The following is a 15283-nucleotide window of genomic DNA, read 5'->3' as shown; positions in this document are numbered from 1 at the left end:
GAATTCAACCATTTCAAATGATTCAACTTTGGTAACTTGACAACCTGTGCTGGGAGACTAGAGAACTCTGTGTGCCTTCTCTGAATGAGCATGTCCTTGTAGTTCTTGTGCTGAACACAAATGTAGAAAGGTCACAGCAAGTTTCCCAAGATTGTTGTTGGATGCTATTTTGTCTCTCCATCAGGATCACGTTGCACAAGGGTAAATTCATTCATGACATTGAGCAACTCCAGAGCCGGGGATGGTGCTTCAGTTCATCTCATGAAAACTCTCCTTCCTTCTTCAGAAGACACTCAAACAGACTCCCAGTGCAGCAGGACTCAGAAGAGCAAAGGGATGTTTTAACTCTATTGGTCTTATTTACACAATTCTAAGAAGAAGCTTTACACCCTGAGCCTGTCTTTAGAAAATTCGACATGAATTTACTGATCATTTTGAAATTCCTGTGACCTCTTGTATAAAGAGTGGATGTAGCTTAAGGAGTTGTGTATTTGTCCTCCCAATGGAATGGAAAGGTCCTCATGCTGAAAGACTTTCTTACTCTCTGTTGTACTTTTCACTGGAGTTTTCATCATTGTGATTTAAAGAAAAAATTTTTGAATATTTGGGTGAATAAACTAAGGCCCCACTGCAATAGGGAAAATTTAATACCCTTTCAAATAAGAAATCATGCATATATTGAAATATATCATTAATAATGATAAATCTGTTCCATTTTCTCCCTGCAGTCTCCAAACGTCCACAACTACCCCGATATGGAAGCTGTTCCCCTGTTGCTAAATAATGTGAAAGGGGAGCCCCCAGAGGACTCATTGCCTGTAGATCACTTCCAGACACAAACTGAGCCAGTGGACTTGTCAATCAACAAAGCCAGGACCTCCCCTACCGCAGTTTCATCCTCCCCAGTCTCCATGACAGCGTCTGCCTCCTCACCTTCTTCAACTTCAACCTCTTCATCATCTTCTAGTCGTCCAGCCTCATCCCCCACTGTTATAACATCAGTATCTTCAGCATCGTCTTCGTCAACAGTGTTATCTCCAGGACCCCTTGTTGCCTCTGCATCTGGTGTGGGCGGCCAACAGTTTTTGCACATCATTCATCCTGTCCCACCTTCCAGTCCCATGAACTTACAGTCTAACAAACTCAGTCATGTTCATCGAATCCCTGTGGTGGTACAGTCAGTGCCGGTTGTCTACACAGCTGTACGGTCGCCTGGAAATGTGAACAACACTATTGTTGTGCCGCTCCTGGAGGATGGGAGAAGCCATGGCAAAGGTAAGAAAGAGACACGAAGTCTCATTGTGTTTTAGCACTAGAGAAAGCCATGTGTTTTCTGTTGTCTTTCTTTTTCACTAACTGGAACCTGGATTGTGTATAGACACCATGTCCAAAGAATCTCTATGTAGAACCACAAAGACCATCTGATTGGCCACACTGAGTAGAACACTGCTTAGGAGCAGTCACATATGTATGGACAATTCCCTTAGCTGAATTCAGTCTATATGCTTATTTATTGAGTCATTTCATGTCAGAGTTTTGATATCTTAATTTACAAAATAATGCTCTCCTTAAATGGTAAAACAGGAGGGGCAGCCTGTGCACAGTAGAATTATATATGAAACGAAAGTTCATAAGTCTTTTATGGACCTTGGTCACTGTGAGTGTTTAAAGGTAAATAAGGATTTCTTTTGTAGTTGTTCAGACTGGAACTTTTTAGATGATAGTAATATAAAATGCCATGAAGATGAATTGCCTCGGATCTAGACACTTATTTCTGAGTTCCTTTTAAAATTAGGTTGATACCAAAATGATTAAACCAGGCATGGTAGAATGTCCGTTTAATCATAGCACTTGGAGGCAGAGGCAAGTGGACCTCTAAGAGTTCAAGGCCAGCCTGACATATATAGAGAGATGTCCAGGTCAGCCAATGTTATTTATTTACTATTCTGTTCATGGTGAAGACACATCATGACCAAGGTAACTTATAAAGGAAGGCATTTAATTGAGGACTTACTCACAGTGGTTTAGTCCATGAACATAATAGTAGGAAACATGCAACGGCCATGGCACTTCAGCAGTAGCTGAGAGCTTTATGTCCTGATCCACAGGCAGCAGAGAGAGAGACAAGGGGACTAGCATGGACTTTTGAAATCTCGAAGTCCATTCCCAGCAGCACACCCTCTCCAAGGAGGGCACACCTCTTGTCACAAGGCCACATCTCCTAATCCTTCTAATCCTGCTCAAACAACTCCATTCCCTGGTGACTAAGCATTCAAGTATATGAGCCTATGGGGAGCCATTCTCTTTCAGACCACCACAACCTGTAAAAAAGATGTTTATTTGTAAAATTTCATATAGATTGGGTTTTTAATCATCTTCTAATTGAGTTACTACGGTTTTAAAATAACAAAGTGAGTTAGAATGGAAATATTTCAAAATACATTATTTTGGGTCTCATTTTTAGGAGGGAAGAAGATTCTTTGTCCCATGCTCATATGATATTTAGTTCCTTCATTAGTTGTGGTAGCTGTGCAGCTGTATATGGAGTTACACTCTACTTGTAAACTATTGCTCTATGCAGAGATTTAGGAGAAGAATTGTAAATCCCATATCTTTATTCTCTCCTACATACAAATCTAAGCACTAAGCTCCCTCTCTGCAAATATGAAATCTCATAGTATTGACTTATTCCCTATGAAACTGAGTGCATATTTGTGTATTCAGACAGCAAACACAGTTCTAGGATCAGACTTTCCCAATATTGCTTTTTGCTCTGACACAGTGTTACTACTGAGGCCCATGATTAAAACATGATCGATGAATGCATAAACCACTGTCTTCTCATAAAATGCTAGGAAACATGGTTGTTTTGCTTCTGGTAAAAGGTAGGACTCAATATTGAGAAATGATATATGATTGAAAACTTGGCAGAATGTTTATAAACATCTATATAGAGCTGTGTGTTCACCACTGGAAGTTATTATTTTATCAATATTAAATTTCTTCATAGCACTCAAATAAGTTCACCTTCCCTGTTTTAACAAAGTTAAAAATCTCCTGATTCAGGAATTTCAGTTTGCAAGTTTGAGAAGTAGACAACATTCCTGCTTTATCTCAGCTGCCAAGGCCCACGTGACTTGGATTCCAGCACCCTGCCTAGGGGTGTGGAGGGAATAAAGAAAAGATACACACCCAGGAACACATACAGCAAAGCTGGGATGAGGTTGGGTTTTCCTACCACTACCAGCGTGGACCTCAGCATGTTTATTAGGTACAGTCCAGGGGCGAGTTAGACTCTGTAGTCTCTGTAAGTAGGCAGGCTCAGTCTGTGGACATCTGGGAGGAGGAAGCCACAGCTGCTAGTCTGTACACACTGATCAATTTTTCATAAACACTCATACTCAGACTCCCTGAGGAAAGCTTTGCCATTCATCTTGAGCCAAGCCCATACGGGTAACAGCTTAGTCAATTTCCCATGAGTTGATTGTTCTCGGAGTCTGTAACATGGATGCATCCATGTCAAAGTACACAGTCACTCACTCAGGGGCTTTCTCTGCTCCACACACGAGGTATCATCTGCTATAATGGGAGAGGAAACAGGTCTCAGCAACACTCTGAACTGAGAAAGTGGAGGAAAAGGGGGTTGAAGGTGCTTTTGAATGGATTGTTTTCATTTGCACCCTTTCAGTACTGCTCATAGCTCTGAGTAAAATGAACAAGTCTCTAAATAATAATTAACCTAATTGGATGATCAATCAGATATTTATTTTACTTATTATCTAAAGATATAGTTTTAAATTCTTAAGCATTAGCATTTAACAGGTAGTGAAGCACATCATTATATATGTTGTATAATCCTATATCAGTGTCTATGTGTTCGTGGGAGACTCCAGTGTCTTGAAGTGTTATGATCCTACATGTGTCCATGTTAGTGTCCAGTCATTCTACAGTGCCACTTACTGCAGATATCACTTTCTTTGTGAGCTCTTTATACAATTTGTACTCACCAATAAAGAGCAAAAGAGATACCTTTTATTTGTCATCATCATTTTACAGAACAGGTTTTTGGTAATTAGGAGATATAACATATAAAGTAAATATATGGCTAAAACTTAATTTTCTGGAAAATGTATATTGGAGGAGCCCTTAGAGACTCATGCTAACCATAAGCCCAGTTAACCATTCTATGGATTATAAGATAACAGATATACGAGGTAAAAATGCTGCTTCTCTCACTTATTCTCTCACTTATAACTACACAAAACTATTGTCTTAATTCTCACTTTACCAGTGAAGAAAATGGGGCTAGTAGCCTGGTCTGTCTTCAGATTTCATGGGAGAACATAGTGCAGAGTCCTGGCATTGACCAAGTATCAGTAAACATTTGCATTTTCATCATTACTTTTCTCCTTATTATTACAAGCAGTAATCAACACTTCCTTTCCTTCTTCTCATAAAACAGAAAGTTGATGATGATGGTGGTAACCAAGACAGAAGTTGTTGAATTAGACGTCAACCCCAAGAAGTTGGTTGGGGACCACTTCTCAAAGTTGCTGACACAGCAGGGATGAGCAATGAGAGATTAGTCTGGAAACATCGCATTTTTAAATTTTATTACTTCGTATTAAGTTTTTATAATCACCATATTCTACAAATATTGCTATAGCATTTTACAATCTTTTATTGTTTAACTGATTAACTAGAGGACAGTAAAAGTATCTAGTGGAAAGGTTTGCCTACCTCACAGAATGAGGAGAGGAAAGGGCATTCGCATAATCCTTCAAACCTTGATTTTATACATATGCGGCTGGGTACTGAAGTGGCTGAATAACAAGGGAGCTCCTATTTACCTTCCCTCTTAGGGCTTATAAACTTGGTATAGATATGCAAAAGAAAAATACCCTAAGGGAGTTGGTTTTCCAAAATGCTAATAGGAAAGGTATAAAATTTCACTCATATAAATTAGGTGAGTTTACTGGATAATTACTTTTGAGGTTGGTATAACATATGCTCTGTGACGGAGAAGTAGAGCCTACACATCCCGCGACACAAAGGACTGTGAATATGCATGTCCACATCTAAAGTCACGTATCATGTGGCTTGAGCCATGTGTTCATCCAAGCATCTACTAAGCATCTCTCAGCTCAGCAGTGGACATTTTTGCCACTGAGGATACAATGATGAACAGAGCTGGTACTGTTCCTCTTTCACACTGCTTCTTGCTCTATCCACCTGGAAGCTCGTGGACCACATGCAGCTGAGGGTAGCTAGGAATGCACCCCAATACAAAATTGGAAGCGTACTTAAAACATTGAGATGTTGTTTACAATTTCTTTGTAACTATTGTGTATCCTTGAGCATGAATTTTGTAGAAGACAACATCACATTGCAGTATCAAAAGGCTGGATATATCTGCAAGTCTGGTGGATAATATCAAGTTAAAGAAATCTTAGAAATAAATACTCATTCTTTTGGTTAGAACTGAACAAACATTTGCATAAGCCAGTGACTTGTCCAGTAAGAAGATAATTAGAATTATAAATAAATAAAATTGTATTTGACAAAAAAGTATTGGCACATAGCACAGTTCTTAATAGAAAGAAGAAATGTCTTGACTGTGATTCTCCATAAGAAGATAGAGATTATGGTTTGAGGAAAGGATGAGATAAAATTCCTACCAAGAATGCTTAGATAACAGCAAAAGGACATGAAAATGTTTTCTGATGAAACCAGAGCTTCAAGTAGAGTATCAAAGAAGAAAGGCTATTGGACTAGAGGAATGAAAGGTGGTAGCTAGCCCAGAGTACACAGGCATCACAGTGAGACAGGGATGGAATACGAAATAGGAAGCAAACTGGGAAAATATTCTGAAAGGTATAGGAAATGAACATACTTCAGAATAGAGCTGTGAGAGCAAGGATTGAGAGGTCTACTGAGGACAAGCAGTCTGTACAGTATGTACCCTCCCATGGGAGGCTGAGGGATGCACAACTCACCCATGTAGAAGAGTGTTTTGTTACTGTGGAAGTTACAGCCTTCAAGTGGCTGTCTTATCTCTAAATAATAACTCTAGGAATTCCTGTCCAGCCTATGAAAAGTTGTGACATATTTTCCATGGAATTTTCATCATTCTGTTTTGATTTGTTGTAGCTACTTAGTGGTAGAACACCACATAGCATCAGAGTAAATCAGAGGTAGGGCTGAGCTTGCTTCAATTAGTAGCTTGATGGAAAAGTTATGAATGTTAGGGAAAGCAGAATTCTCCTCCCTTCTGCTACATAATGTGCATTTCCTATATGCCAAACACAGTGCTGAGAACTGCAGTTCCAAGATGAGCAAGGCCCTGCTGCCCTGAATATTTCATTTCAATAGGAAGGGTGATGAACATGTGCCAGGCACTGTAGGTACTACAGAGACACAACAGGATATGACGAAGTTAGCAAGAGAAGGTCTTGCTATTAGGTGTAATCAAGGAAGTCCATTGAGAAATCATCTGTGCACATAATATCTGCAAAAGACAATTCCAAAGAGATCTGAAGTCTCAGTTGAGTGCCACCTATATGATGAGGGACAGAGAAGACTGTGCCTGGAGTGCACAAGCAGTGGAAAATGGTAGAGGTAAGCACTGAAGACACATCAGGACTAGAACAGGGGGAGTTAGAACCTTAAATCCCAAGGTAGCTTTTGTTCTAAGTGTAATGGAAAGCCACTAGAATTGGACTTGTGTGCAGAAGTAAGTCACAATCTTCACTGTTTTGCAAGACTCGTGGAGACTCTGCATACAGGGCAGGAGTGAAAATGGGGGGCTGGCTTAGTACTACTTCCATATGGATTGGAAGTGGGTATGAGGAAAGATGGGGAGTAGGGGTGTCCTCTAAGCTTGTGGCTGATGTGTTGAGTAAATAATGCTGATCTTTCCTAAAATAGGAGTATGAATGTGAAGGAAATTCCTTTGGGGTGCACTCTATTCAGCATAACATGCCTGCTCTACCTTTGACTAGAACACTTGAAATGATAGTTGGACAAATGAGCCTGAGGTTCTGAAGGAGAAGGCAGTATGGAAAATGCACTGGAATCCTTTAGAATACAAGAGATATCTGTTGCTTAATAATGCCTGCCATGAATCATCTTGGATGAGAGCCAAAACAGGACAGGCATGTATCCAAACTTTTACTTTTGGCATATGTTTGTGTGTGTATTATGAGCACCTACATGTGTTGTGCATGCATATGAGCATGGAGTCCCAAAGTTGATATCAAATGTCTTCCTTGATTACTCTTCATTCTGTTTGTTAAGGTAGGGTCTCTCACTGAACCCAGATCTAACAGATTCTAGCTAGTCTAAATTGCCAAGTTGTACCAGGGGTCCCCTGTCTCTGCTTCTCAACCAAGACTATTGAATTTTATGTGGATGGGTTCTGGGGATCCAACCTCTGCTCTTCACACGTCCATGGCAAGTACTTTTCAACTGAGCCATCTTCCAGCCCTTATCCAGCCTTTTCACATTGAGATATAACATTGTAATCTACAAATATGTTGGACCACATACATAACTACCTTGGGCTGCAAATTGGACACACTTCATAGGTTAGGTAGAGACACCTGAGAAGTCAAGAAGGGAAGAGAGACCCAGCAATGCCAATCTGCTTGAGAGCTTTGTGGGAAAATGTGAGGGCATCGAGGACAATGTGAAAAAAGAGGTGTTTGACAGATGGACTTTCTCCTTACTAGTAAAAACTGTACAGGACCTGAAAAGAAAGCCGAGAGCTGTAGGTTAGAAGGGGGTGAGTTCCTTGCTGATGAGGAGCAGTGTGTCCATGAAGTGAGAAGAGAGAGGACTGAAATAGGTTCTTGTTCAGAAGAGAAGTTAGGAAAGTGAGATTCAATCAGTGGAATGATTTCGTGAAGAGCTGTAGAGATGGGCAATGATACTTGGGGAGGCATTCCCACTCTCCATGAAGAGACTTATAAGGCAGACACAGAATAGCATATCTGTGTGCTCTCAAGAATAATCCAGTTGAGAGTTTGAAACAGATAATTGTGGTTAATTCTGTGGAAGGAGGAATTATACGAATAAAGTCTTTAGTTGCATGTGAGGGCTTGTATTATTTTGTGGAGTATCCTGTATTTTATAGTAATTAATTTATATCCTAGCATTGATTTGTTGTATTGACAAAACTGTTAGGACAAAGATGCATAATGAAAAATGAGAGGAAATGTAAAAGCAGATGATAATGATCTATGATTGACAAGGAAAAACATAAAAATAAAAGTTAAGTAAAATACAGATTCCATTAATATTATAGTTGTAAAAAAGACCCAAAACAATGACCTGGGATTATTAATGAAAGCAAATAAAAGTTAAATAAACTCTTTATTTGGATTCTATTGATAATTATGAAAATGACTAGAATCAATATAAATAAAGATCAAATGCTTTCACAACTACCTCTATGGGGTACATACAGTAGTTCAAAGTAAGCAATAAACCCCAAATAACCTATTCTAATTTACAAAAGGCATTTTCAACATTTTAATATTAATAGGTAACTTATTTTAGAATCCAGGTTAATTAAAGGAAAATGCCATGACCAATTTCAGAAAATCCAGATTCTCTCCAATATCCAATATCTGAGTCTGTCCTTTCTCCTTCTCGTAAGAGGACCAGGTGACCTTGATGCTCAAGAATGTGAGAAGGGTATGATCAGCGAGAGACTTTGAAGGGGACCAGACCTGAAGAGTCCCAGTGCAGCTAGGGAATGGGACTGGGTACGTTTCTGTGTCACAGTTAGATGATTTTCTAATTGCTTTCTCCTTCTTTATTATCTTACATAGATTGCCAGATATTTCTATGTCTCTCCCATTAACTTCTTTTTCTTAGACCCACCTAGCACTAAGTAGCCTGTGTGACAATGAGGAAGTAGGTCACATAGAGGGAAGGAGTCCAGCTCTATTTTCCTATAGCCGGTTCAAAACCAGCTCCAGAATCTACCAGGATTATACCAAACGTTTGTTTATTCCATTAAGATTTATTGTTGAAACAGTGTGACACGTGGAAACATAACTTACTGTGTCCCATAAGTACATTATGTATGATTTCAAACACATGATCAGATGCTTGAGAGTAAAATATATTTTCCTGAAATAGCTGAGTAGAGCAAGTCGATTCTGCCATAAGAAACTATGCCAGTTTCTACTTAGATGCTGACACACTGAGGAAACCCCCCCCCCCCCCCCCCACCAAAATACTACGTATGTTCATAGAATCCATTCAGCACTTTTGGAGGGTGGTGGCCACAGGAAAACTTGTGATACTTAACCCTCACCCCCATTTTCTTCCTGCAGGCTGTTGCTTTTCTCAGCAACCTGCAGGAAGAAGCCACACGTTTATTTTTAGTCTTCTGCCGTTTACATGTGTGAAAGGAAATCTGGCCTTTCCAAGTGGTGGCTGCAAAGCTTGTTGGAAGTGCTGACCCTAGCTCCCAGCACACTGAGTACTCCCCACTAAACATCTCCTGGTTTGGGTACATCGTTTTTCTGCTGTCAGCCAACCACCTGTTGACACTGATTCCTTGTTTTAGGTCATAGTTCTTGTCATACATTTGCTTCTGCTGTCCACCTTACACATGACTGTCATCTTTTAGTTCACCGTTCCGTGGAATCCTGGTGTCATCTGTCCATAGGACCAGAATAGTCCCCGGCAGCTGACTTGTGCTTGTGTGTACAGTTGGCTTCTGAGTGACTGCTGCTACCTCCTCATTTGGTAAATGTCTTCTACTTACTCTATTTATATACAGGTGCTAAAAGGTATAGTCTTAGAAAATACAGACGTATACCTTATATGTGAACTGTGAACTAGATTTGTGTGAATAAACCCAGTCGTTCTGTCCCTTAGCTTGTGTTTAATGTTCTTTCTTGGAAAATGTGACTGGAGTCTTGCTGTCCTTTGGTTTATTATTCTTAAACAGAGACTTTGACGTGACTGGAGTGTTTCCCTGTCACCAGAGTCAAAGGCCAGAGCTTATTAAATAGTGAGAGGAGGGCAGTGAGTCTGTGATCATGAAAAATTTAACTAGGAGTTCAGAGTGCTTTATTCTCTTGGGATAAATTAGTGATTTTTTGCTCTTTTTAAACCTGAGTTTTAATGCTGAATTGAAACTTAACTATTTTTTAAACTTCTGGGTATGCGCATAAGGTTGAATAGATTCCACCAAAAACTTGGCATCGTATGCTCCTGTTTATCTGGATCCTCTCCACTCTGTCAGTTCCACGGCTTCGTCTTGCACGGTCTGGCTTCGTTCTCAGAGTCAGTGATGATATGTGGCTCAGAAAGGCTACACAAGCTGTCTGTATCGCTTCTAGAGACTAGTAGAAAAGATAAACGTGTGGGTGAGCTCTGAACACATGGTATAGTGCCTGCAAATGACTGCAACTGACCTCCCAGTTTTCTGAGTGAAGTCACCAATACAAATACAAAACAAAGACAGGATGGAGAGGAACCAGTAGTTCCTTGGGTGGTCAACTTGAAGAGGTAGATGGTACCTAAAGGACCGAGGATGAAGACAAATGTATTTGTTAGGTAGGGTGGCTCATGCTGGGGGTTGACAAAATAGGCTTTCAATTCATTCTGTTATAGCACATTATTAAGAGCTATTGAATAAAAAAAAATAACCTCACATGCCATATTCATTTGCCCAGAACAAGTTTCCCTCATGAAAAGTTTTCTAATTCATGTTTCAATAGATTCCTGCCTAGAATGTCGCATTATACTAATACGGTATTCAAATGGAATCATCATTGCTCTCCCACCTGAGCTTTCCCTGACATTTAGAATATAGAATATTAGACACTCAATTTTTATAAGATAATATTCCTAAATATAATCTTCTGATTTCACATAGTCCAGTGAATGCTATATAATAGAAGAATTCTGTTTCTACATCAGATGGCATTGTTTATAGAACTATTTTGATATTTGGACATCTCCACTCATTACAAGAAATATATATTTATTATGTGGCAAATAGACAAATGTTTAGCAAACAATTGACTCAGTAACAATTAAGGCCTTGTAGGAACCAACCTGAGCAGGCAGACTATATTGTCCGGTGAACTTGCTCTGAGAATCACCACAAACAATGCTTTAAATTGGCTTTTTAATAATTTACAACTTGCTGGTGGTCCTTTGTGCTCCTCGCCCTTTCTGGTTCCCTTAATAATTTTCTTTCTATTCAAAGCTATTAATTAATATTCTGTTACTATTTTCTAAGCTCTTTTATTTTGTTTCCTATTCTTAAAGGAGAGTTGATGAAGTGATATATTAATTGGATTCTCTAGAGAAACTATAATCTATGAGTGAAAGGCATGATAGCCATTTACTAAGCAATGATCACATACTTCATTCTTTCCCCAGCCACTGTTATTAGTGATGAATGTTGCTTTGATCATTGGCCAATTATGATTTTTATAATTAGATGGCTTCACCATCTTTTGTTCACCTAAATATTGGCTTATGTATTCAACACTTATATGGTACCAGCGTCCTTCACTACTACCAAGGAAAGTTCATTTAAAAAGAAACAAACTTCTAAAATGACGGTTGCAGTTTATATTCTACTGGAACAGTGTTGTTCACACTGTGAGCATTTCCTGTTGGGGAAACTTGAAATAAACTGAAAACCAGAAGTTTATAAAGTAAAATAGAATGGAATGGGTTAAAAATATCAATCTGAGAACGTCTCCTGAATAAATATTAATTCGTGAAATGTGCCGATTAACCTATTTACATGCATGTATGTGTGCGTATTGGAACCTCAGCTCTGTGTGTCTGTTTGTCTGTGTGTCTGTGTACTGAGTTGGGCTAAAGTGAGGATGGCCATAGATGTATCGGGTCCATGCTGGAATTTATGTATCTTACTATGGTACCAGTGTTTAAAAGAGACTCCTTGGGGATTTTTCTCTGTTTTCTCTTTCTCTTAGTTCTCTTTACCTTCCTCCATCCTTCACCATTCTATCCCTTTGGGGTTGGGTGTGGGTGTAGGACAGGGTCTCATGTAACCTAGACTGGGGACTGGCCACAAGCTCTTCATGTAACAGAGGCAGGCTCTGAACAGCTAATCCTCCTGCCTCCACTTCCTGAGTACTGAGATTACAAGCCTGTCTCATTATTCCTGGCTACCATACTCTTTTTTTAATCCTGTGGTTCAATTTCTCTTTAACTTGCATCTCTCACCAAATCTGCCCCGGAAGTCTTACTGAATCGAGACTGACCTTTAATAACAGAGTCTTTGTGCTGCCATCTAGTGGTAGAATCTTAGAAAACGTGTGCAGAAAGACTCAGGGTGCTATATAACTCAAAATACTTTTCCTGCCCAGGATGGTGCCTGGGGTTTGCCAGCTACTTCAGAGCCATAGGAAAGTACAATGAGTCTCTTCTAAGAAAATGTTCTCAGTTTGATGGTGCCCATCTGTAATACTAGAAATGAAACTTAGGGCAGCAGAGGCAGGAGCCAAAGGTCATCTTTAGTTACATATGAAGTTTGAAACCAACCTGAGCTGCATGAGACCCGGTCCCAACACACCCTTCCCTGAATAAAAATGAAAAAGAAAAGAGAAACTCAAACTTAAACTTGAATATATATACATCTACCTTATTTTTAGAGTTCTAGTATGTGAATGACCTTATTTAACTTGGTTCAGAAAGAAAAAGTGTGACTTCTGCACACTCTCCCTGTATTCCTCTCTTAGACACTGTTATCCTTTGCTTAGTAGTTAAGGTTAAAATACTCTGTTTTATCTCTGTATATTTGAAACCTATACCTTCTATTTTTCACTAAAATACTCGGGTATGCCGATGTGTATGCTATTAGCAAGTTTCACAGAAAATCCATCGGGCAAGGAAGTCATCATCATAGAGAAAATAAAGGGAAACAAAGTGTTATGTCTTTAGGAAGACAGGGGGTAAGCTTGACACACCCAAGAAAAATAAGGCTATCCCTCAAAACACATCAGAGAAACTCTTTGACAGCTCAGGACTGAGGTTTACTAGAAACTGGATGGAAGTTTAATGGAACCATATGAAGGACCCATGTTCCCCACTTTCCTAAGGATAAAGATACCTAGTAGTGTCATCTCTGGTAAGAATATGTCCTTCTATTGATAATTATATAGTTGATGAATTATGATTTGTGATTGCTATAAATCCTCATTCCTATGGTATAAGACATGGGGGGGAGGTGTCGCGTAACAAAGTTCTTCCTAGAAAAGTAAGGGTTTTTAAATATCCAGTTTAAGCTGTACTTCTTTCTGTTTCTCCAATGTTGTGGATGATACCAGTAGACGCTCAGTAGACATTTATAAAGGAGATGTGTGAACATCAGAATGAATCAGTCTAACTCAGAGTGTATGGGGTGATGAATTATGAAAGCATTCTGTATCTAGTACTGACCTACAGTCCCAAACTTCAAACTCCAAACCAAAGAGAAATATCCCTTTGTATGATGAAGTAGGAGACTCAACATAAATGCCAACTAGCTTCTTCAAACCCAGTCTGTTAGCCCTCCACCAAACATACCTCGTATTCCAGCCATGTGCCATGGCTTTTTGTGATGCTGCATCACCTTTGTCCATGAAGAAAGGGTCTTGTGCCAAAGTCTTGGTTCAATGATGCCTTTTCATGGGGGTACATACCAAATTGCAAAGCCACCTCAAGTCTTTCTTTCTCTCTCCATAGCTTCTTCTCTCTGGGTTTCAAGGCCTTATCCATTGTGTGAGACACAGTAAAAACTTCAAAGTATTTGATAAATACGTATCTGCCATCTTCAAGGCTTTTACTGCTTATGCCCATGAATCATTTGGAGTCCTCTGGGTTCTTGAGTATACATTGTTTCTGCACTACCCTTGAGTTTGTTTAAGTCTGTAGTGCCTAGTATTAAGAAATAATATTTGGTATTATTGTATAGATAATGAATATAATGCAGGTTTCAATGGTTTCTGGAGCTGAACTTCTGTGAGTGGGAGATACTCTGAAGGTCTCCGAAGTATCATAACAAAAAGACTGCTGTGTGGAAAGTAGAATCAGTCCTCGCCTATTCTTTTGCTTAGTAAAATATTTTACCTGTGGACTTAGGATAAAGAGGTTTTAATTGGACCCATATAATTAATAGAATCAGTGATGTGTCTTATATAACATATATAATAGTTAAGCCAATTTTATATCCAAGTCAGGGTGAAAGAAATTATGCCTCCTCCCATACTATAGTTAACCACATCAGCACTGTGCTACCATAAAATCTGAAAAGTGTGGAGTGTGGATAATCCCACCATAAACTGTAATAAAAATTACCCTTCCAGACTCAATATTCTCTCCATTAAGTTCATAGACACTGTCCCTTTGTACATAAAGTTTTATGAAATAAATCGACCAGCACGCCTGTCTTTACCACATAGCAAGCTGTTTTGATTTAAAAGCTGATGATGGTACAATCAGTTTTTCCGTGTTTGCAGTGCATGTTAAAAACATAAATTTCCTTTAACAAACCTTAAGTCGAAGGAAATTGCTCCTCTTCCTTGCACCCTGCATTTAAGTATCTCTTTGTGAGAAAGAATCAATGATGTATTTACCATGGCTGGCCCATTTGTTGCGGCCATAAAAGGGAGATTTGGTTTCCCGTTTCAGATCTCTGGCCTTAAAGGTGTATTAAGCAAAAAGAAGCTCAAATCTCAGACAGCTTTGTGGGAATTGTCTCGAACCTTTCTGTGTTTCAAAGGCATTGTCATTTTCTTGATTGCGTTTTGTCTTCTTTGGGCTAAATCTAAAGGCTTCCCTAATCATCTCTGCTGTGGCCTTTGTCAGAAGTGAATACTTTAAATCAATCCTGTATAAACACAGGGACCTTCTAAACAGAGGAAACCTTCTGGGGCCCTCACTCGTAAATCCTCAAAGAGTGTTACCCTGGAGGAAGTCATAATCTACTAATGAAGGCAGAAGAGATGATGTTGGAGGTGAAAGATGAAGAGCATAAATCTCTAGGATCAGAGTAGGAAGGAACATGTCAGACCAGGAAAAGAATGGCTGGCGGATCCAAAAGGGAGGGTGTGTCATTTTGTTGTGGTGTTGATCCTGATGCATTTTCCCGTGCATGCGCTGTGTATGGTATAAAGCACACATGTGTGATATGTACTGTTCTATATCCCCAGGAATAACCTGAGCTCATTACAGCTCCAAAGGCTTTTAACTCTTACATCAGATTTACTTCTTGCACTCTTTGTGACTATAATTTTCT

At 39.3% G+C, this 15283-nt stretch overlaps 1 protein-coding gene across 3 annotated transcripts in view; it reads left to right on the top strand.

The window, feature by feature from the left end:
- Klf12 (Kruppel like factor 12) overlaps positions 1-15283 on the top strand; it is a 440113-nt gene that overhangs the window by 266083 nt on the left and 158747 nt on the right. For all 3 annotated transcript variants that reach the window (XM_036198912.1, XM_036198913.1, XM_036198914.1), the window contains one exon: positions 729-1275. In XM_036198912.1, coding sequence (XP_036054805.1) covers positions 729-1275 — 547 coding nt within the window. The remainder of the gene's footprint in view (positions 1-728; positions 1276-15283) is intronic.

This window comes from Onychomys torridus, chromosome 9, assembly GCF_903995425.1.
Source record: "Onychomys torridus chromosome 9, mOncTor1.1, whole genome shotgun sequence".
NCBI lineage: Eukaryota > Metazoa > Chordata > Mammalia > Rodentia > Cricetidae > Onychomys > Onychomys torridus.
The sequence above is the reverse complement of the archived record's forward strand: the minus strand, read 5'-3'. Positions and strand labels throughout refer to the sequence as shown.